At 36.2% G+C, this 23,357-nt stretch overlaps 1 protein-coding gene across 5 annotated transcripts in view; it reads right to left on the bottom strand.

Moving 5' to 3' along the window:
• GALNT1 (polypeptide N-acetylgalactosaminyltransferase 1) overlaps positions 1-23,357 on the bottom strand; it is a 93,708-nt gene that overhangs the window by 26,409 nt on the left and 43,942 nt on the right. For 4 of the 5 annotated variants that reach the window (XM_064660079.1, XM_064660067.1, XM_064660085.1 and 1 more), the window contains 2 exons: positions 17,968-18,142; positions 2,914-3,080 (listed from right to left, as the gene is read on the bottom strand). In XM_064660079.1, coding sequence (XP_064516149.1) covers positions 2,914-3,080; positions 17,968-18,142 — 342 coding nt within the window. Of the gene's footprint in view, positions 1-2,913; positions 3,081-11,384; positions 11,403-17,967; positions 18,143-23,357 lie in introns of those variants that run through there. The other variant, XM_064660089.1, reaches the window with a different exon arrangement.

The following is a 23,357-nucleotide window of genomic DNA, read 5'->3' as shown; positions in this document are numbered from 1 at the left end:
TTGCCAACACAGTTTTTTAAGAAAAGCAAATATTTTTATAAGATGTTATTGGCAGGAATTTAGCTTTGGTTACGTTGCTTTGATCTGTATCTGTATCACTAACTTCTGTGGATGTAGTCTATCCTAATGCAATCTGCCTACCACATTTGGCTATTCAGCGTTGACCTAGTTTTAAGTACTGGCTAATCCTGATTTCTCCTGTCAACTTTTTTTAAATAGTTACCAAAGATCAATATTTAAAAACTAAAGTTGCAATCCTGATCAGTAACTAGAGAACAATGATACAGATATGTCTTGTTTCTCCAAAGCTTTTCAGTGTAAATAAATGTGTGATATTATGCAAATTCATTCTTCTAAGAGCATGACACTAACAGGTACAAAGTGTGCTTCAGGCAGACTGAATGCTTACTTTATTCCAATTAAAATTACTCTGATGCTAGAATTCAATATACACACTCAGGCTGAACACTGTCTTTTTCTGGAAAAGTACGCTGTTTTAATTCAACACAAACAGAATGCTTAAGTAGCATATGTAAACCCTTCAGATTTTCAGGCATCATACCCGTCTGTTTCGTTTAATCTAAAAGCATGCTTGACAGAACCATAACAAGTTTTTGGAAAACAAAACAAAAAAACCCCCCTTTCCAGTAATTGTTGAAAATAATGACAAATAAAAGATGCCTAAGTGATCTGAAATGAAGATCACAGGCTTCAAAATGAAGTATTGGAACAGGTTCAATAACCACCAAAACCTATGAAATACTCTATCTTTCAGCCTGGAACTAAGTTTCTTTGTTTTTATTACCTAACCCAGAAACAGAAAATTTATCTAGACAAAGCCACATGCTTTTTCAAATGGACTATAATTTTATGATTCATAGTGAGGATGTCTATTGCTATGCTAAAATTGATTTTTTTCTAAAACAGAAATTGAAGAGGCAAAACATAAGTAATATTATTCATTACTCTAAATTAGCTTGGTCTTTATTTCTAGGTCATACAGAAAGCTGACCTGTCACAAATAATAATTAACACTGATTTTAAGTAGTGCCAAGGACTGTTTTGATAAATGAAATATGGAATTTTTACATAAAGGTTGAAAAACTACAACAAAATCGGGGGGTTAATTATAAATTACCCACAAGTAAAAAAAAAAAAAAAACCACAAAAAATGTGATGCTGTGCCTTTCTAAAAGCAGAAGTTGATCACACGTCTCATCTAATCCTGAACATATTTACGTGGCAGCCCTGCACTTTGCATGGGCATTTCTCTTCTGCTGCCTGAATGTAATTGTATTTAAGGCATCTGTCTTTTCTTCCAAATTACACTGAAATGGGTTGAAGCAGTTAAAGTCAGTATCAGTAAAAAAGGAAAAGCAAAAGCATGTGAGAGTGCCCAAGAGAGGAAAGGAATACAGTCAAGCGCAAACACAACCTGAGTGCATGAGCTGTGCTTCCTTAGGAAAACAGACTGGTCAGAGGCTGATCAGAGTGAGCTGATATGATCTTTCTTTAGTCCACTCAGCTGCTCCACAAGTGGCTTTACTCTAGATCCACATAGTATGGAACAGGTCAGTTAACATGCAAGGCATCATACACACACGTAACCTGAAGAAGTAAATCATTATACCTTCTATCAGGTTAGAGATGAAGTGCAGAAATCCACTTCTAATGCTATTCAGCTAGAAAACCTTCTGTTATTCATTCTAATGGTTCCTAACTATCTATCCTAAAACCTCCTGTTAGCCACTGTAATCCATGTACCATTGTGCTGCTTAGACCATATGATCTGAAATCCAGTGTCTCTCTTCATGCATGCAGATCTCGGGCATATCTTGCTCTTTGGACAACAGACAGACATCTTACTGTGAAGTTGCAATTACCATAAGCAGCAAAATATGAATTTTGTATCACTGGAATCAGAACCATCAGGCGAAAGTGTCAGCATGCTGAGTGCAAACCACTTTCATATCTAAAAGATGGGAATTCCTTCTGATACAGATAATAACCCACAATTGGTGACTATCAAGACTTTTCACTAGTGTCCTACTAGCCATTAGTCCTAGTAGAAAACTTTCAAAATAGAAATACAGAAAAAGGGGTGATTCAATATAAAAATACAGAAATGTTTTAGATGAAAAAAACTGTAATACCCTCTCATGTCCATTTACAAAACAAGAAAAAAAATCCAAGTTATACTTTATAACCCATAACACCAAGAAAGATTAAGCAAAGAACAAGCCAAATATCAAACAAAATGAAATTTTTAGTGTTGTCTAGAATATTATTTTTATTTCTAATATACTGTAATTTAAAAATACTATGAAGAGTAAAATCTAAATAATATTACATTTTAAGAAAAAAAATCAGCTCAAGTTTTCCCTATTACACATGGCAAGTTCCATTCTGTAGCATGAAGCTTTCATCTGGAGCACTATTATTAAGAAATGGAACCTCTAACAGCATAGAAACTCAATTTTCACTTCCCATGAACTGAATAATCAAAATTAATTCCTCTGAATGCCAAGCCTAATGGTGGTAGTGATAGTAAATTCAGATATGTGTAACAAACAGTTCCCTTTGCTATTATTCACCAGGTGATTCTACTATTAAATGCCCTCAAGCTTTATAAATGTGCTAAAATTCTAAACGCAAAACATGAAAGCTATAATAGGATAAACCCGCTAGCAAACACAAGCTCTACACTGTCAACAGAAAAGTAAACAGACAGATAAACTTACACTGGTTTTCAGTGCAGAATGATCCATCTGTATTTCAAAATAGGTGTTGCTCCCTTTGCCTTCCCCTGCCCCAGCAAATGTGTTTTGCTGAGGAGGGCTAAGCCTATATAAAGTCAGCGTCAATTTTTGAAATAAAAAGAGTAGCAAGCTAAAGAACCAACATCATCTTTACCTCTTTCACTGGCATCATCGACAAGGACGATTTCTTCCAGCATGTGTCGTGGTGACCGGTTTATCACACTGTGAACAGTTCGTAGAAGTGTGCTCCAAGCTTCATTGTGAAAAACAATGACAACGCTTGTTGTGGGAAGGTTGTCTGCATACACCTTCGTTTTACACCTATAAATAAAAATAAAGCACGCATTTGTGAAGGTCAAGCCTTCAGTTAGAGCTGCAAGTCTGAGGTTTATCTCTGAGTATCAATATTAGCATTCCTCTATGCATCAACTGTATGCAAAGTATGGCAAAGGAGCAAACAGTGCACAGATTCATATCTTTACCTATCAACCACCATGACTTCCATGCGTACATCTATGTATTCCAACCTACCACTCCGAAAGAAGAACATAAAATTCAATAACCAATTCTAGAAATCAAACAGAAATCCATACTACTAACAGAGTATGGTAACAGATGATTTATTTCTGCTACCCGTTTTGTGTAGTATGTTCAGATACACTAATCCAAGCCCCTCCTTTAGACCTGCATTTCCTCAGAGGGCAAAGGGGAAACTCTAGTAACTGTAACTGGGACAGAAGGGGAATGGAGAGAGAGACACAAGATAAAAAATGGCAAATTTAAACTAGGAAGTAAATGTAATAAAGGTATATAATGAACAAAACTAAATAACTAAAAGAGGTAAAGAATTCTGGATACAGCTGATGTTTGGAAAAAGCTGAGACTAAACACATACTACCTACAGTACCAGTGAGTTAAGTACATTTCATAATTTAATGTGATTATATTACATAAAAAGCAGAGTTTTCCCACTTCATTGTATAAATGTTTAAGTGCTATAAAGATTCATCAGATTAAAAGAGAATTATGCTCACATGCCAAAGTTAGCATGGAAGACCATAGGTCTAGCTCTGCTAACAGTATATACAAGGCATTGATACAATCTATGACATACACTCCAAGTAATTCCACATTCAGCCAACATTTTTACATTCTGCAATGATATTTTTTAAAAACAAGAGATATTTTCAGTATCTTCTACAAAAATCAATATACTGTACACAAAATACTGATCACAGTTCTGAAAAAAGGCAATTGTTCTAAAAAGATAACCACACAAATTTAAGTGTTCCCTGCACAGATCTGTTCCTCCTGCACATTCAAAATACACACAATTACTTACATAAAATTTGATAGTACTAAATCTTTTAAGAATCAAAGCTAAAGAGATATATATGCATATCTCAAACACAAGGAAAAACATTGAAGCAGAAAAAGAAATATATTCAGTGGAGCTGCATTCCAACAAAAAAGCTTTTATTAGATCTCAAATTTTTTAGTCAGGTCACTGTAATGTAACCTGATCCAAATGCTACTAAAATACATTAACAAGTATTCATGACTATCATCCTAACATCAAGCACAGTCCCAGCGCTTGAGCAGTACACGGTGCATATCCTCTACCCTAAACATACAAAAACAATACTGAAGGATCAGCCTGCTGATACAGGATCGTGGTGTCAGCATCCAATACCATGCCAACCAGTGAATGTCAGCCAGAACTAGGCTCCCAACATGAATATTTTATTTGCTGGATAACTTGGCTAGCCAGAGCTCTTCTCAGAGAGAGCAGCTCTCACAGCACATTGGCATTTCAGCTCTGAGGTGGTGACAAAAGCCCAGTGTGCACAGATATCTCAGAAGAGATCAGTAAGCCCGGGTACAAACAAAGAATATCTGCAAGAGCTTCTGTGGAATCATTTTTCATTTCTAAGAATTGAAGCAGTAGGATCAGGCACTATCTGTCTTCAATATTATACTTACTTATTATACAACTATGGCCACATTTAATTATTTATCACACTGAACTGAACATTATAAAATCTTTATGAAAATCTGCATATATCTCTGTGTTATCCCAATTTATTTTGCGTATAAAAAAAAATTGCAAAGCATGCCAACTGAAGAAGTTATTTCTCTGGTATCCCTTGAAAAATAGAATAGCTTTTCAAAAAAATGCTATCAATTTCAGATGAAAAATTCGATCACAAGCCAAATAATTTTATCCCCATGTTTGCCACTTGTTCAGTCTATTTTGCTATTTTAAAACCAAGATGGTTTATTCCTTCTACTGCACTGCTCCCTAGACCAGAAAATAAGTGTGTCTGATTGTAGACCTCCAGCTACAATAGTAATACAAATCCACCAATTGCTCCTCTTCTTTTTGGAAGAATAGTTGTAAAAAAGTCAAGAGAAGCCTGTTAGCAGTTCTCTATAAAAAGCAGTAACAATGTGTCATTCACCAGGAATATCATGCTGGGGTAGCCACAGGATCCACTACTGAAGTATAAAATCTCTCATCTCCAGCCTTGCCTTTTATCATGGTTTTACAGATTTTATTTCACTGAGCTCAAATTAATGAACTGTTAAAAATGTCAGCCACATGATCAGGGACCACAACATTTATACACCATTACACTTTCTGAAGTATACATATAGTACAACACTTGAGATCTGTCTTTGAAGGGGAACTTTTTAGCACCAAGAGGAAGGCTTCCAAAATTTTTTGGGGACAACCCTGGCCCCCTGCAAGGCATTCCTACTGCCCTTCCTATAGAAGCTGAACATCCTCCTTGCCCATTCTCACCCCCAGAGATCAATGCTTTCTGGGGTAAGAATCTAAGAGTGACCACGGTGTGGTACTTGGGTGCTGGCTGGGTTTAAACCATGACACTTGTTTACCAAGATGTAAAAGGCTGCCGTGCATAACACAAGGATGTTTCACAACAAAACTGGCTTGACATTTTCGAATGCTCTTCTTAATAAAGTGTTTGGTATGAAATTATTCTGGAAAGATTCATTGATGCAGGCAGGATAAATGAAAGAATTAAGAGTATGAGATCTGGATTTTAATACTCCTTTTACTTGTCTCTCTGCATATACCTTTTAGCTATATTTGTACAAATTGTTGTGAATACACACAAATAAAACCTCTTGTTTTTAATTTTGAAAGCACTGATAACTCCTTCCGCTCCGGAATATATCGCTGCAGAACATAAGACAAATAAAATAGAACACTTGATGCCTGTGATTAGACATTAGCATTCTATGTAAACCTCATGTTTTATTCTTATTAACAAACATTTAAATTAAGAATCCCTTTTGTCTTTCATTTGTAAACAAATTACCCCAGAAAGGGAGTACTATAGAATTTAAAATAAAGCATTAGCTTCAACCAACAGTTATGCAACGTTAGAAGCAGAATATAACCACGAGGGGTATGACACATAGGCTATGAATTAAGGGCAATTTGAATTTTAATGACCTACTAATATATTACGTTCCTTCTGTTGAATCACGCCTCAAACAGTTTTAAAATTGAGTGCATAATATTAGGAAGGCATACCATCTCTGGTAATTTAATGAAGACTCCAAACAGCAGATGAGAATATCTACTCCACATGGAATGCATCATCCTTTCCTTAATCTACAGCATTCACCATGAAAACTCTCAGCTAATGTGACTCCATTTATTATTTAGATTGTGGAAACTCCCCCAAAATGTCAGGCATTTTAAATACAAGCAGAGACTTACTGTCCTATTACCTAAAGACACAGAAAAAGAATAGACCAGATTGTTAAAATACGATCAAGACAAAAATCCTAATTAGTCTACATTTCTTGATGTACACATTACCATGCTCAAAACAATTATGTTCTTAATTTCATAGCAAGTCTCTATCTCATGCACTGAAATCCCCCTTTTCAAGCTGCATTAGCCTTATATTATTCCCTAATATTTGATTTCTTGCTTTCATGTAATTAGGAAATTGTGCTGGTTTTGGCTGGAGTAGAGTCAATTTCTCCACAGTAGATAATAAGGGGCCATGTTTTGAATTTGTGATGAAAACAACATCGATAATTCAGGGATGTTTCCATCCCTGCTTAGCAGTGCTTACACAGAGTCAAGAACTTTTCTGTTACTCACCTTACCCCACCAGCCAGGAGGCTGAGGGTGCACAAGAAGCTAGGAAGGGACACAGCTGGGACAGGTGACCCCAGATGACCCGAAGGACATCCCATACCATATGCCGTCATACTCAGTATATAAAGATGGGGGGAGAAGAAGGAAAGCAGGGAGATATTCAGAGTGATGGCATTTACCTTCCAAAGTCATTGTGACATGTGATAGAGCCCTGCTTTCCTGGGGATGGCTGAACACCTGCCTGCCCACAGGAAGCACTGAATGAATTCCTTGTTTTGCTTCGCTCGTGTGCGTGGCTTTTGCTTTCCTGATTAAACTGTCTATCTCAATATACAAATTTTCACTTTTACCCTTCCAATTCTCTCCCCAACCCACTGCGGGGGGAGTGAGCAAGTGGCTGCATGAGGCTTAGCTGCTGGCTGGGGTCAAACCACAGCAGAAATAAAGTGGAAAATTATATAGGACATAAAATTTAAATTGTCAAAGATTTTTAATGTTCCACCAAAATTAGATCTGAGAAAAAATAATTAAGTGTAGAAGCTAGACTTCTCAAAGTTGTTTTATGAAGAAGACACAGGACTATAAAGACATGACCCTCTCTGACCTCTGTAAGGTGCTCCTATACATTCTTCACAGAATTTCATCGCTTTACAATTTTGCATCATATATTTAGAATATTGAGTACTGCATTCTGCTCTGGGGCCTCCAACGTAAGAAGGACATGCTCTTGTTAGAGAGAGTCCAGAGGAGGGCCACTAATATGATCAGAAGGCTGGAGCACTTCTCCTACGAAGAAAGTCAGAGAGAGCTGGGATTGTTCAGTCTGGAGAAGAGAAGGGTCTGGAAAGATCTTATAGCAACTCCCAGTACCTAAAGGGGGTACAAGAAAGCTGGAGAGGGACTTTTTACAAAGTGCTGCAGTGATAGAACAAGGGAGAACAGCTGCAGTGATAGAACAAGGGAGAACAGCTTTAAATTGAGAGAGTAGGCTTAGATTGGATATTAGGAAGAAATTCTTTACAGTGAGGGTGGTAAGGCAGTGGAACAGGTTGTCCAGAGAAGTTGTGGATATGCCCTCACTGGAAGTGTTCAAGGCCAGACTGGATGGGGTTTTGAGCAACCTGGTCTAGTGGAAGGTGTCCCTGCCCGTGGTAGGGGGGTTGGAACTAGAAGATCTTTAAGGTCCCTTCCAACCCAAACCATTATATGATTCTATGAGAATAGCTTGGCCCAGTTCATTATAACTACATAGTTATTCCTATGTCCATATCTCCCCAAGACCACATGGCAGTGTAAAAGGTCGGAATCCTTCATAAATTGAAGTCAAGTTTAATGGACTAAAAGCAAAAAAGGTAGACAGATCCTAACATATATCGGTATAACACTGCTAAAGGAGAAGTGACAGCAAAACAAATACATGTTGTCCCTAACACCCTGTAGCCAGATTTCAAAATTTTAAACCCATTACAAAAGTTTTTAAAATGAAAGGCTAAAAACAACTGTGAGTTCCGTTATGCTTCTCCATTATTGTGACTCTTTGTGAAGGTGTTAGTTGAGTCTTACATATAAGCTCTGCATGCTTTACATGATGACGTTCAGAAAAAAAAAAATCTCAGAGAATTTTATTCAGTGGATTAGGTATAGCCACTTGAAAACTATCTGATGCTACTTCAAATGCACCTGAAGAGCCTCTGAATAAACTGCTTTCCTACTTTCTCTTTCAGCCCAGAGTACAAATAGTCCACAGGAGACATTACAAAAATAACCAGAAGAGACAACAAGTAAGGCAATTCTGTCCAAATAAAATTAAGTCATTAAATCTCAGAGTTTAATTGCTACTTCAGCACTATCTTGCACAGAAGGAAGACAACTTTTCATTTTGCACTTTCTACAAGATGACAACCATACACACTCAATCCTCCTCCACATCTGGCAGAACTGGAAGCCTCTCTTCCCTCATGCCAGTGAAGGAATGAGAAAAAAGACATACTTCACCACTGGAGGGACAGAAGAAATCTAGGTGATCACACAAGATCCTTCAGTTGAACCCATCAGGTGGTGAAATTCTTCTAATACCTATCTGCTCTGCTCAGTGACCAACGTGGAGGTCAATAAAGCTTACCCACTCCAGCCATCGGCACACACAAGATGCAGACATGCCAGGAACTCGGAACATCACCCTTCACTATCCTCATGCCACCTCTTTCTTTACTGTTGGTTCTTTGACAAATGCCACAAATGTTACCTTAAAAAAATGCAGCCATCTTATTACAGAATATCACTTGGCATTTTATCACTATTATGAAATTGTATTCACAGATCAATTTACTTAGAAACTATCCCGAAAACCCAAGATTGAGTGCTACGTGTTTAATATTGTCAAACCTTAAAGACAAATATTTACATTCTTAGCAATGATCTGTTTGCACACCCTTCAGTCATGCTAAATTATTTCTGAAAGTAAAAAAAACCCCAGGATTTAATATTCACATAACTCTTGAATACTTTTGTTTCATCAGCTAAAAAAGTCACACCCCAAACAAACCTACAAACAGCGTAGAGGTCTTGTAGGAAATCAGTTATATGCTACCATAATGTTTATGCAGTGAACACAATGAGGAAAATCTCATTCACTGAGACAGAACATGAAATAAATTGTAGGTCATTTTCTAGAAAGATGAGGTCGTAATTATATCCTGCATTAGAAATAAATGCTGAATTTCTAAATACTACAGGACAAATCTCTATTCCTTCTGATACTGCCAACATGTTATTCTCCACAGAGGAGAAATCAGAACACGTTAACATAGGAACATTTTTTTTTTAATATGGGTTTTTCGCAACAAGGCCACTCGTGCCTAACTAATCATGAAAATTAATAGACTCAGACACTACCTGAGCCATGATTTGCTATAACTGATATCAATTTTATTCCCAGATTCCACCAGCCTTTCGAAGAAACAAGTCATGAGCAATAATTTACAGTGGCACAAAAACATTAACAGCAGTAAAACATGTATGCAATCCTTGTTTTCTAGCCCAATGCATGCAGCCCAGAGAGCTCTGATAAAGGACAGAGATGTGACGAAAGTAAAAGTGTCTCCTGTGCACTAAGTAGCTCAGGAAATTCCAGTGGGGCTCGGATTGGTGCTCGTACACGGATCATGACAACACAGTGCCAATGCGTTTTTGAAAGCTGTACTAGCAACAGATTGAGGCAGGAAGGGGAGCATCTTTAGTTATCTTACAAATTTAGTACAATCTTTTATCCTGAATACTACAAACCACAGCTATAAATAAAAACTGCAGTTATAAATAAAGTGCATCTTAAAACTTAAATTTGACAATGACACATAGGAATAATCCAAGTCTTCCTGAAAATCAGGTTAGAGCTGAAGTTTTGAGGAAATACTACACAGCACAGCCCCTGTAATAAATCTATTTAATATTACAGAGGCAGTACAAGCAGTGTACACTTCAGTATTAAAATATATTGAGAGTCTCTGGAAAGTAAGCATCCTTTGACTTGAAAATACACATTTATTGTCCTTTGAGGTTATTAAAGTTAATTCCTGATTGATAGAAAACAAAACCAGAAAATCTGAACTCCTCTCATGAAACCTCAGGTTTAATTACTGATATCTGATGAATATCACTGCAGTGCCATAAAATGTCAGTATTTCATTGCTTACCTGTTCATATGCCTGAAGTTATAGCCTGCAATAAAGTTAATGTAACAAAGCTGAGGCACAGCTATGCCCAACAAAAAACCTCCTCTCCACTTAAATCATGGGTGAAACCAGTTTTGAAATAAGACTCTGAGAGTCACCCTGAAGCTGCTGAGACTGACCTACATTTCCATCAGAGGAGAACGCCCTGTAGTAGGGTGGCAGAAAAAGTGTCAAAACACTACAGCACAAATCACCAGGACTCAAGTCAAGGGGTGTGTTTCTGGTAAACGCTAACTTAGTCTTTCCTGGATATAAGCAGCAGCCTCCTAATATCATTTAAACAAGGGTGTTAATAAATCTGCTTCCTATGTAAATTTTAAGAATGCTCCCAGCTCCCAAATTGAAGACAATCAAGTTGGATAAAGATCTGATTTTCATACAGAAGCAAAACAGCTAAAAGGATTAAAAATAGTACTTCTGAGAAAGATGGAATCACTGGCTGTTGTTACAGGTCAAACCACGTTTCACTACAGACTTCGCATACAACCACAGCTTTAACTTGCAGCAACACAAAGAGAAAGCACTGCAGATAAGGTTGCAACAAAACTTCACACTACCCTGAAGCTTCTTCTTCCAGTCAAATAAGAATAATTCAGTTTAGAAAGAGGTCTTCATTTCTACAATTCATATCACAACTCCAATTAATCTTTCTGAACAGGTGCCTTGAATGCAGGCAAATCCCTTATTCTTATTTAAACATTTCAGTGCAGCCTGCCTCATTTCTGCCTTCAATAGTATTACATAATTTACCTGACATCAAGAGTATGAAACTTTCTTTTCTTCTGATCTCAAAGATTTGGATATAAGAAAGGTCGCATTATCTCATGAATCAAGTAGAAATCTTCTTTAAACCCTGAAAACAAAATCCAAAATGGTTCTTAAAACCATTGTGGTTACAGAATTCAAGCAGAACTTCACAAAAATAATAATAACTGGAATTGACTATTTCCTTATCCTGAAAGTGATCACAGGAAAGCATCTCTTGACAGAAGCAAAACCAGTTCTGTCCTCAGAGACTGAAACTGAACCTTAAGATCTCTAGACAAAATATTTTCCATACCTGACCCATCAATTTGAATAAAGTTCAGGATATGGTGCAGCATAACTAAGAAGATTGTAACTAAGAATGAGATTGCCAAGTGTTTGTGCACATATACATGTGTGTGTATGCAGCATTAAAAAAAAAAAAAGAAAAAAAGAAAGAAAAAACAGTTTACAGGAAGCAAGTTGATTTTTAGAGTGACTTTTTTCCCCCTCTAAGCTTTCTCCAGGAAAAAGAGTTACAGGCAATTTCTTCCAGCTAATTCACTAAATCAACGTGACCAAGAACAATTCCAAACGTTGATTCTACAGGGGGCCAGTAACAAGCTATATGCACCACAAAAGCCAGATGAAAGAAACATTCCTGCTTGAAAGGACAGTAAAGTCTTTAATACCTCACATGCTTTCAGACTTCCATGACATTGCTGAAAGTTACATTCCTGGCGATCAGGTCAGCAGATTTTCTTTATAGATGACACATTAATTAAGAGCCTGGATTTCTAGCATGTATCAAAATGTTAAATGAACTCCTAAAGTCTTCCACCACCTACGTTGACAACTTTGCCCTTTTTTAATTATCTTTACATCACTATTACCTGAGCTAAATGAATACCAAAAGTTCAAAAAGCATATCACAATTTATGGGGTTTTTAAATCCCCATGGCCTTATGGGGTTTTAATACACAGGTTCTGTAGGAAAGCTTTTTTTCCACCATATTGCACCTAATCTGGTGTGACTGTGGGCTGCTGCCAAAAGCAACAAACCCATGTTTCACTACTGCAGTTTTGTCCCATCCCCTTCTTTGCACCAGATCTGGTAGTCATACAGCTGCTGTGTGTGTTGCTTCAGTTTGCTGAATCAACAAAATATACTTTTTTTCCCTTTTTGGTGTCAGTGAATGTCAAGGCCACACAATCATTAGATAACTATCAACAGAAGCAGTGAGAAACTTGTTTTGTCTGCAGTCCACATTTGTACCAGATTATATGTAGTATAAAACTACTCCCTTAGCTATTCTCCTGAATTAAAATAACTAAAAGCAAAGCGAGCACACCTCCATAAGCCTCATATAGAAGCAAATACCTCGAGAGTTGTTATTTTAAAAAATCCGTGAAATGTCACATTTGAGTTCCAAAAGCACAGTCTTGCCTGTGTGCCTTTACTAGTTTTACTATGAATAGATCTACTCAAAATATTTTCTTCACACAGGGATTGTGTTAATTTTATGAACATGTTATATTATGATTCAACTGTAGTATCCTAATGTATACAGCAAATAAATTTGTTTTGAGAAATCCAAATTCCCGTGTACTCTCACGTGCATATTTCATACTTAAAATCAACATTACATTTTTAAAGCACAGATATGAAAACCTGATTGTGGTCACATAACAGAAAAGCATCATATTGTATCATCCAATTAACAGTGCCTAAATCTAAATTCTCTTCTTTCTAATCAAAGAGATGACAGAATTAGTTAGAATTACTATTCTACTAGACTTAATCAGAGAGAAGCCCAGCACAATTGCTATAAACTCCACAACATACATGTAACTCAGAAGCATGGCTTTTAACCCAGAAAACTGCCTACTTCCTCCTGGTTGTGAAAGTAAGCTTGGCAGCAGGAACTGAGCAAGGTAGTTTGATTCAGAAAAAAAGCCTTCAATAATAACAAACTGACAACATTAACGTACCAGTTACACTTGAAGGTCTCAGAGATCTGCACTTTGTTTTTTCCATTAAGTGGCTGAAGTCACAGTTTGTATGGATTTAGACCCAGTTCACTCAAATATGTAGGGCCATCTGGCTAAAAACTCTGATTATACCCTAACATGACTTATACCACTCAAAACACGACCACACCTACCTTCCTGAATACAGACAGTTTGAGAAAAGGTCAGTTAAAAGATCCCAAACTTTATGTAGAACTAACTGAGGTATAATAAGATGTCTGATTCCGGCAAAATTATACCAACTAAGGAAAAACGGCAAGGAAGATCTTTTATGCCAAATTTTATAGAACCTGCAGCCTTAGAGAAAGGGTTGCTGAGGTGTCAGCAAGGAGGGTAGATACTTCTCCTTGCTTCAGGTCTGCTTAGGGAAGCCCATCCCCCTTCCAAGAAATTTCAACCTGCAAAATATGACACCCTCCTAGCGCTGCATCATAAGCTCCAGTGGGGACCAGAGCTTACATGAACAACATCATCCTGTTCCAGCTATGTCTCCACTGTTTCCAGCCTTGATTGCTTGTGCCTGAAAAAGAAAAGTGTTTTAAGAAGATCTTTGCACATGTAAAAACCTCAGAATTTGATTTAAACCCTCACATTTTCACATGTAAAAACCTCAGAATTTGGTTTAAACTCTCACAACAGGAACACAAATGTCAACTTAAACGTTTTAGATATTACACAAATTATTCTGTAATGAATTCAGGCTGGAAAGCTCAGCCTTAGAACACTATACTCATTCTTCATTTTGCAAACCACCTTCTAAAGTCACCTTCAACAAGTATTGAGAGCCAAACCAAGTCATACGACGTGTGCAAATTTCATGCTTTCAACCACCCTACTTTCCAGCCTGAATACCAGTCTAAGACACACAGGCACAGCTGAACATGAACTTTAGTCATTGACACCTATTTTATTCATTGCCTCCCTCATCTTCAGCAAAATCAAGGCAAGACTCTAAAAGATGGATGATTAGGAACACTAGTCTCTGCTGTCATGTCAAACCCACAGCTGCATATTTTCCTGGCAACTGTGAATCAACTCTCACTTTGATGACTGATTCATGGACTAGAATAAGACATGCTTACAAGAATTATTCTATTAACAATTTAAAACCAATCTGGTATGCCCAGCTGCTTATTCCCCAGCAACAACTTTCCTCCAGAGGTTGTAGCCCTGTCTGTCATATTAGTTTGTTACAGTAACATGCCCCAGAGTCCAGATTCAGGGAAATATCCAGGCTAAAAAAAATTACTTCTGGTTTGGCTTTTTCTGTTGAGCAAAACACATTCAGCTGGGATAATGAGAAGAATAAGTAGAACAATGTTTCTGGTTTCAGATACAAAGTGACTAGCAATTCAGGCACATGTCAATGATTTTAAAGGCATTTATGTGCATCAGTATTTTTGTGCCAAATAATAAAAATAAATATAAACCTGTTAATACCACTAGGGCACAGCTCAGCAGAACAGAGGTGTCAATGTCCATACCTGCCCTGTACTGAGGAGTTCCCTCAGCTGAAGAAGTGCCTAGAAGTTATTAAAACAGCTCATCTTTTTATTCTTCTAGTAAGGGAACAAAATTTCTTGGCCAAAACATAAACAGAATGCCCAGAGTGGGTCATCTGTAGAGATTAACCTATGAGAACTCTAGGACCAAGCACGTACACCAATGACCTTGTCTTCACACAGATGGCAGGGGGCTCGGCAGAACTAGAAATTAATTAAAGGATAATGTAGACTACTTCAGAAGTTGCTCTCCAGCTGACAGGTCGTGCCATCCCCATTAAATACATGCGGCAAATTGGTCCTGGCACTCTTAATACCACCAGCTTTCCCATGATTAACTGTAAGGCAAAACTTTTACAGGCTTCTGTACTTCAGAAAAACTGACATGCTGGAGAATTAGAGGACTTGAAATAATCACATCTTCCCTCTACACCACATTAAAGGAAGCAACCCACAAAACCTGTGAAGAAAATAATTACATGGTTGAACAGCTAAGTGTGCCTTTGAACATATCCTGCTTTTTCAAAATCTTGATTGAAAGTGCTACTGGCAGCTGTTCCGTAGGCACATAAATGTGGTAAGGAATGATTAAAAACTACCCATTCTCCTTCTCCAAAAACTATTTACATATAGCCAGGGACACAGAACAAGTTAAAATAGAAGTAATTCCACTAATGCAGCACAAAGCATTTCTGACTTTTGAGTATTTTGACTAATCAGATAGTTTCATAAGACATACACATAACACCAGAGGATATTTATAGTTTTAACAATTCTGAAAATGGTTACAGCGTTTTTGAAAAGTAATACTAATCCATCCATACAGATTAAGATATCCTTTCATTGTAAAGACAGTATTGTTCTCAAATTTGCTGGGGAAATGCTAACACACTCCCCAGCTTCTTAATTAGAATGACCTTATAAAGTACATGTTGAAAAAAGACAAAGGAGATTTTTGGGAATAATTTTTCTCTCAAATTCTACTAAAAATGCACACAGAAAGTAAATGTTAAAAAATTTGGTAGGAATTTACAAGAACAGAAAATCCAACTGTGCCCTGAGACTTTAACCAAAATTTTATTCTAAGATTCCGCTTTCACACACAGAGTACAGTGACAGTATTGTATCCAGACAAATGGAAAAGAGAAGCAAATGCAACATTACAAAACTTACAATGCATGTCTTACTGCAAAACACAATAATTCTAGAGCATAACCAAGTGTGAAACATAAAAATTTCCTACAGCTAAACTTCATTATAGAATTGTAATTTCATTTTTCTGCAAGCTTGAGTGATGCTTAGGCAATATTTTTTTAACAGTTTGTAACAATTTCTCTTTCCATTTTTGGCTAATTCAAAGTCTAGACCTCACAAAGCTTAATTTTGAAGTTGATTATGTCAACTTTTTAGATCCACAAATTTCTTTTCTTATCTTTTCACTTACATTATGAAAATGGTAGAATATATACATGCAAGTTTTCAAATATGAATGCTGAAAAAAGATGATATTTAATTTCTTCATACTTCAGGGTCATAATGAAGACTTTACTTCTATTTACCATCCAAATAACCAAAAATTGTAACTATTGCTTCCCCAAACTTTTGTTAATTCCTTCCATTATGCTCTTCCAGAAAAACATGCAGAAATCATCCCATATTAGTATCTCAGCTTTGACAAAATTCTCCAATGAAGCAGATGATTTTCCTTGCAGCTAAGCAAGTTGAGAATCCTAACTATAAGTTCTTTGCCAGTGGAAGTCACCACTTAACAGGGAGGCAATTTCTTACCCTATAGATTGTGAAAAAGGGGGCAGACATTACATATGAATTTGCACAAATCCAAGAGATCCCACTGCCAAGTTACAACAATGACCAGAGCAATAACACAAGAGAGAAGGATATACCTCTCCCCACCAAACAACATCTGTCAGATTGGAAAGAAAACCTGCAAGTTCATGATTTGCGTTCTTCCACTACAGTGAGTAACAGACAAGCAGTGACCAAAAAATCTGACTAAAAATATATCTGAAAATTGATTGAAAAGTTACACTAATTCAAGATTGTGAAATCGTATTGTGAAAAATATGCCTCAATTATTAAGAACACCAGCACTACCAGGAACTCACACACTACATAAAATCACTTTCATCACAACAGATGAAGGTACCTACAAACCAGCTCTTTAACACTCATCAAAAAAGAAAAGCACAGAGAGCTTCATCTCATTCTCTTAATATTAATCTTCTGAGGTAGGAGATGAAAACAAATTCATCCAGAAGCTAGGCCTTGAGTATACAGAAGCAAAGCAGAGCTTCTAAAGAAATAGGGTTTCTATAGCATCTGATTCTTGCATGAGAATGCAGATAATTGGGAAAATTTTGTTTCATGAGCTATATTCAACTTGAATGTCCCGTTCATAAACAAGAGAGGCTGGGGAAGGGGGAGTCCTCAACTACTCTGTCAGAGGAGTCCCAGGAGAGTAATGGAAGCTCAGTTTTCTTTAAAACAAGGCTACAATTTTCCTTTTAATTACTTATGACTCAAACAGCTCTGAAAGGATCAATATTTCAGAAGCAAGATCAAAACCAAACCAGATGGATATTAGAAAACATTATAATGCAATCTAAATGAAGCTTAGCACATTTCATTAGGTAACAACATTGTAAAGGATTTTCCTCATCATCCAATCTTTTCTATTTTATATAATGCAGAATTTTAGACTGCCTCCTTAGAAGCAGTGCATGAATTTTTCAAATAAGTAATTTTTTCCTGAAATGTCAAGTCTTAACTAACTTTGTTTTCCTTCGACCAAATTAATTTCTATTCCCTGAACGGGCTTCATACTTGTAATCAGATTCAAAATTAAATAACACTGAAGAAAACTGGTTTTCTGCTGTTCCATCTTATTTTACCAGTAAGTATCTTATATATAGCGTATTATCCAACTGTTTGCTTGAAAGTTATATCTTACAGAACTGAACTGTTGTTTTGGATTACTCTTTGCACAGTCTTCATTTAAACAAAAGTACCTTATTGATACAACATAAAGTACTTACCCTTCTAACCTGACATCAGGTAAAGATCTGTTGAGTGCAATCATTTCACTTGCCATTAAATTAAATTGATTTATTTTAAACATTTCTTTCATTTTTTCTTGCTCCTCTTTAGGAATGACCACAGGCTTCCCCATCTCTCCAGGTCCTTCATGTGGTTTTTGTATGGGTTCTGGAACTAATAATAAATAAAACATTACTAACTACTTTTAGGCTTGTTTTTGTTTGTTTATACATTATTTTTCACTGTAGGAGCATTCATATTTAAGATAGTCCTAAACCCCACCAGTTTTGAAAGTGAAAACAAATCTTCACATTTGGGAGTTTAACAGAAATAGTTAAGTGCTATTCTTAGACACTACAATTCATGTAAAAAAACCCCAATACCGATTTATTTCTATTCATCATTACATCATAATTGACTTTACTAAAGTTTCTGTAAAGGAAAATCCAACTTTTCCAGGAAAGTCTGTGTGTGCAAGAAAAATCTGGGATATAAATGAGGGGAGATCACACAGTACTCTTCAACTTTCTCAAGAAGTGAAGTGGAGGTGGCAGGCACTGATCTCTTCTCTCTGGTGACCAGTGACAGAATCCAAGGGAATGGCCTGAAGTTGCATCAGAGGAGGTTTAGGCTGGATATTAGTAAAAGGTTCTTCACTCAAAGGGTGTTTGGGCACTGGAACAGGCTCCCCACGGAAGTGGTCACAGCAACGAGCCTGACACAGTTCAAGAACTGTTTAGACAGTGCTCTGAGGCACATGGTGTGGTTCTTGGGGCTTTCCTGTGCAGGGTCAGGAATTGGACTTCAGTGATCCTTGCGGGTCCCTTCCAACTGCAAATATCCTGTGATTCTGTGATAAATGTCTGATGTTCCAGACCAGTAAAGGTTCTATTAAAGTAAAAGTGTAGCTTTACATTTATTTCCACATTTTTATTTTGACAGAATGACACTGGCATTTACAGTTTAGAAATAATTTCTCCTGTTTGCACTAACATTATTTTTAGTCAACAAAATTACATTTGGAGTTTAATGTTAGTACTCAAACCAGTAACACTATACATCTTTAAAGAAACAAAATCTTAAATGTCAACTATCTGATAAAATTGAAGAGGGAGAGAGGGAGGAAAAAAGGAATCCAGACTCTTGAATTATTTGGGGGTTTAAACAAAGTAAGTGGAAAACAAATGTCTTTTAAAAAGTTACACTTCTCTTTACAAGTACCATTCACTTTTCTTCCGAAAAGAAATGCCAAAATAGTGAATTTGAGGTATATTACCCCTTTAAAAATTCAGCAAAAATATTAATTTTAAAAAAATAGTAATTTAAGATCTAAACAGAGGAATAGGAAGTATTTTAAAATAAAGGCACCAAATTCCTTTAGAAATAAGCCTAGGTTCAAATTACCTTTAATTTGCACCTTAGGATAGCAAAGTGTGATTAAAGAGCAAATAGCCACACAACGCATAAAAGTAAAATTTAAAAAAAAAAAAGCCCAAGCCTTCCATCCTTGATGAAACACTGAGGCATAAAATATATATTACTAACAAATAAGACTTTTTGCTAGCCTGCATTTAGTGCTAATCAGTAACAAGCACAACGTGCTCCTTGAGAAATTTTCATTTTCGAGTACCTGAAGAAATTTTACTAGTTGCATTCACACAGTAACATTTAGCAGAAAAAATCCTCCCACCGTAAGGGTGCTTTCTTTTTACCAAACTCCCCACGACTGCCAGTTGAGCTATAAAATTCTAGAAGTTGTAAGCCAGCCACTCATACACTGAAAATTGATAGAATAAGTATGTTCAAGCAGATCCTGAACAGATTGGCCTAGATGTTTGTTTTGGCCATGGGCTAAACTGAACAAACAGCTTGCTTTGCATCGTTGCCTCTTAAGAAGGTATGGTTGAACCTGCATCAAAACTTTCTGATTTGCAATTGCACAACCTTTTAAATTAGAATTTGTGCCTTTCTGGGTGTAATTAACATAAAATTATGGTATACAAAAAGGTAATTATTTGAGTTCAATTTTTTTATAGTCAGCTTGGTATTATTATCATAATAATTTTTATTAACTGTGTAGCAATTAGTATATAATTCACTTAGACATAAAATGATTAGACAATGAGTGTTCCACATACTTAAAACAATTAAACCAAAACAATCAGAATATAGGTATATTCACCACGTTTTTCAGAACTCTGAAGAGTGAATGTCTTATCCTACCAAATTACCTATTTAGAAGAAAAAATCATTTCCTGTTTCATTTACACTTCCAGTTGTTCCTTAACGTTTACTAAACCAGTAAAATTGAGTATCTAAATTAACTGAAAACTCATCTCTTACATTTGCAGACCTTGCTGTTAGATGAGAGTTTAGCACACCAGTGACTTGGATCCTGGTGTACAAATTCCACAAATTCATAAGTTCAATTTTTAAATTTCATTAGTAAATACGCATTACTTCATTGCACATTTTACCTCAGTAATGTACTCCGTTCTTTTGCAGAAAAATTCAGCAACGACAAACCAGATCCAGATGTTTTGTGCAACTCATTAAATGCAAAGACAGTCAAACTTGGTGCACAGACAGGGTGATGACTTTCCAAGAAAAGTTAACCATCTGAAGTTTCTGAGAACCATGCCTTTTTTATGGTTTTCTGTTTTCCCACAAAAGCACGTAGTTTTTACATAAACACAAACCAACAATGTTCTCCCAAAATGACTAATACACATTGTTAAGCGTTCAAACCACAGTGCTCTTTTGTCAGCTAAATACAAAAAAAAATATTTCCTTTGAAGGACTGTAGGCATGTACTGATAACATACTTCTAAAAAACAGAAATTTAATTTACAGCTACAAGTTTCAGAACTAAATGAATTAAGTCATTAATCATCACCCAATCCAATGGGAAATCTAGTAATGTTTTCCGGGACATCTCTTAATTTTATCGATAAACCATTGGTTTCAAAGGGGGCTTGATCTCTTCCAGATCTTCATTAAAAAATAAGGAACTGCTTATGTCTGTGGACTATGAATTTCTTTTTACCAGGCAGTATGCCTGATGAAAGCCAGATACTTCAAAATCTAAGACCACCTAAAGCCAGGAAAAAGGGGTAGATTTTTCTGGTGAGATGTCTTTAGCGGCTACAACAATGTAAACTGACCAGGCCTAAATCGTCACCTTTGGAGGCATCACCATAATTACAAGAAAGCTGTTTGGACAGGTAAAAGTTCAGAGAAGTTCTGTCTCTTGCACACATCTCAGCCTTAACAAAATGAAACTGATTTATGATGTACAGTTTGCATTTTCAAAAATTCAACCTGTGTTTTATATCTTGAAATTGCTCACTTTTCTTAGGATTTTTTTCATGCAGGTGAGATTTCTCAGAACCAAGACACAATTTAGAGATTCTATCTTTACCAGAGCTCAAAATTCAAAACATAAGACTTGATTGGTACTTGACAAATGACTGGCCATATTTTGTCATTGCCCAAGAAAAGAGCATAAATAGCAAGGAGCTGAGACTACAAGACTCTTGCAATACCAATCCTAAATCTGAAAGATTCCCCACCATCCTGCGCTTCTAATAATTAAACAAGGGGAATGCACCTTCAGGAAAAAAAAGGGAAAAAGGATGAGTTTGAAAGTTTATTTAGAAACCATATCAAGTGCCAAAGCTGGAAGTTGATTTGCAATCATACCTTTAAGAGACTTTTAAGTAGGGGTAAAGAAGGATTCACTTCCTATGGAAAACATCCTAACTTCATGAAAGCCCAAACTATCCAAAATTATCCCCAAAATCCTGTGCCCCTGCTGAAATAGCTAAAGACTAATTTTTCCAACTAGACAAGCACAACCTAAAATAAACAAAAACTCTTCAGAAAAGCTTACTTGTATGCCAAGTAGATTCATTAAATGCTATGGAATTCTTCCATGAATTGCAAAGTGAAGTTATATACCAGAGTGACAAGGACAAGAGGCTATTAAGTTCAGAACTCTTATATAATTTATGCTGAATCAAGAAAACTAATTCAATTATGGAAATTAATAGGAGTGAAGAAAGTGAAGTGAAAAATCAGATTTTGATAAAAGCTTCACAGAAAAAATATCCTCAATGTTATCTGAAGATTCTACACATTCTGAGCAGGAATCAATCTACTACAGATTCCAAGCTGGTAAACTACTGGAACAAGTAAAAATATTTATGATCAAGCATGCAACTTGGTTAAAAGGAAGTCACAGGGTCAACTACAACCATGGTTTCTAGCAGACCTATTTCTGCACATACCTTATTACAAATCAGCTGTTTAAAAGAACCCCAAAAAACATACAAAACTATACACAAGATTTTGTTTGCTTGGTTTGTGTGGTTTTTTGTTTGGTTTTTTTTGTTTGTTTACCAGTCAACTATAAGATATTAAAAAGCTATCAAGGATTTTAACACACACAGATTAGTGAAAGGTCAGAATGAAGACTGCACTCACCTAAGTAAAGCTAGTGTTGCATAGGGAACATCATAATACTAATCTGTCAAAACTGCAGACTTTCCCTCACCTGAAAGTTCCCCCCACTGACTTTATACATAAAGTCACCTAAAATTTCAACATCATCAAAATACCAAACTAAGTTTGATAAATATTGACTTTAATTGTTGTTTGTCAACAGGAAAAAAAAGTAAAATCAACAGCACTAAAGAAGCCTGCCATAAATTCTCTTCTTAGCATGGGGTAAAATCTTTATGGGAATCCAAAAAGTGGATACATTCCTATACAACAATATATCAGTCATCTTACCATCAGAAAAATTTCCCAACTTCTGAAAAAAAAAATAAAAAATAAAAAGAGAACAAAAGAAGACTGAGTTTCTATAAAAGATATACTTTCTACATAAGCCTAATTAATTTTCTCATCACTCTCCTGTGTGCTTATTGAAAAAGAAACCCAAAAGATTAAATGCAAGCAACTGAAAATTTAAGTTCCTTCTGCAAAAATTCAGGTGAATTAGAACCTCTTTAAAATGTTTGCATGCAGTTGTGGAAAAAACAGTTCAGAGACACTGCACACAGAAATTCTGCATTCTTACACATTGTTGTTCTCTGTATTAGCCTGTTTTCATCATGGGGAAAAATCTCAACTAAACCAAATCTGACATTTCCTAAATATCTCTTCAGTGTTATTCTGCAACAGAGCAACATTATTCTTAAAATACTTCAGAAAATTTCCCAGGAAGGACAAGGTTGTCCATACCAGATGTTAACAGTTGAAAAAGTTTTTTGTGATGGAAAGCATTAATCTTGAGTACAATTGGCTGATTAGACTTAATAACTAGTATCACTGCGTAAGTTTCTTATATCAGCAGTGAAACACAGACACAGCCTTTCAGGTGGGA

This window comes from Pseudopipra pipra, chromosome 1, assembly GCF_036250125.1.
Source record: "Pseudopipra pipra isolate bDixPip1 chromosome 1, bDixPip1.hap1, whole genome shotgun sequence".
NCBI lineage: Eukaryota > Metazoa > Chordata > Aves > Passeriformes > Pipridae > Pseudopipra > Pseudopipra pipra.
The sequence above is the reverse complement of the archived record's forward strand: the minus strand, read 5'-3'. Positions and strand labels throughout refer to the sequence as shown.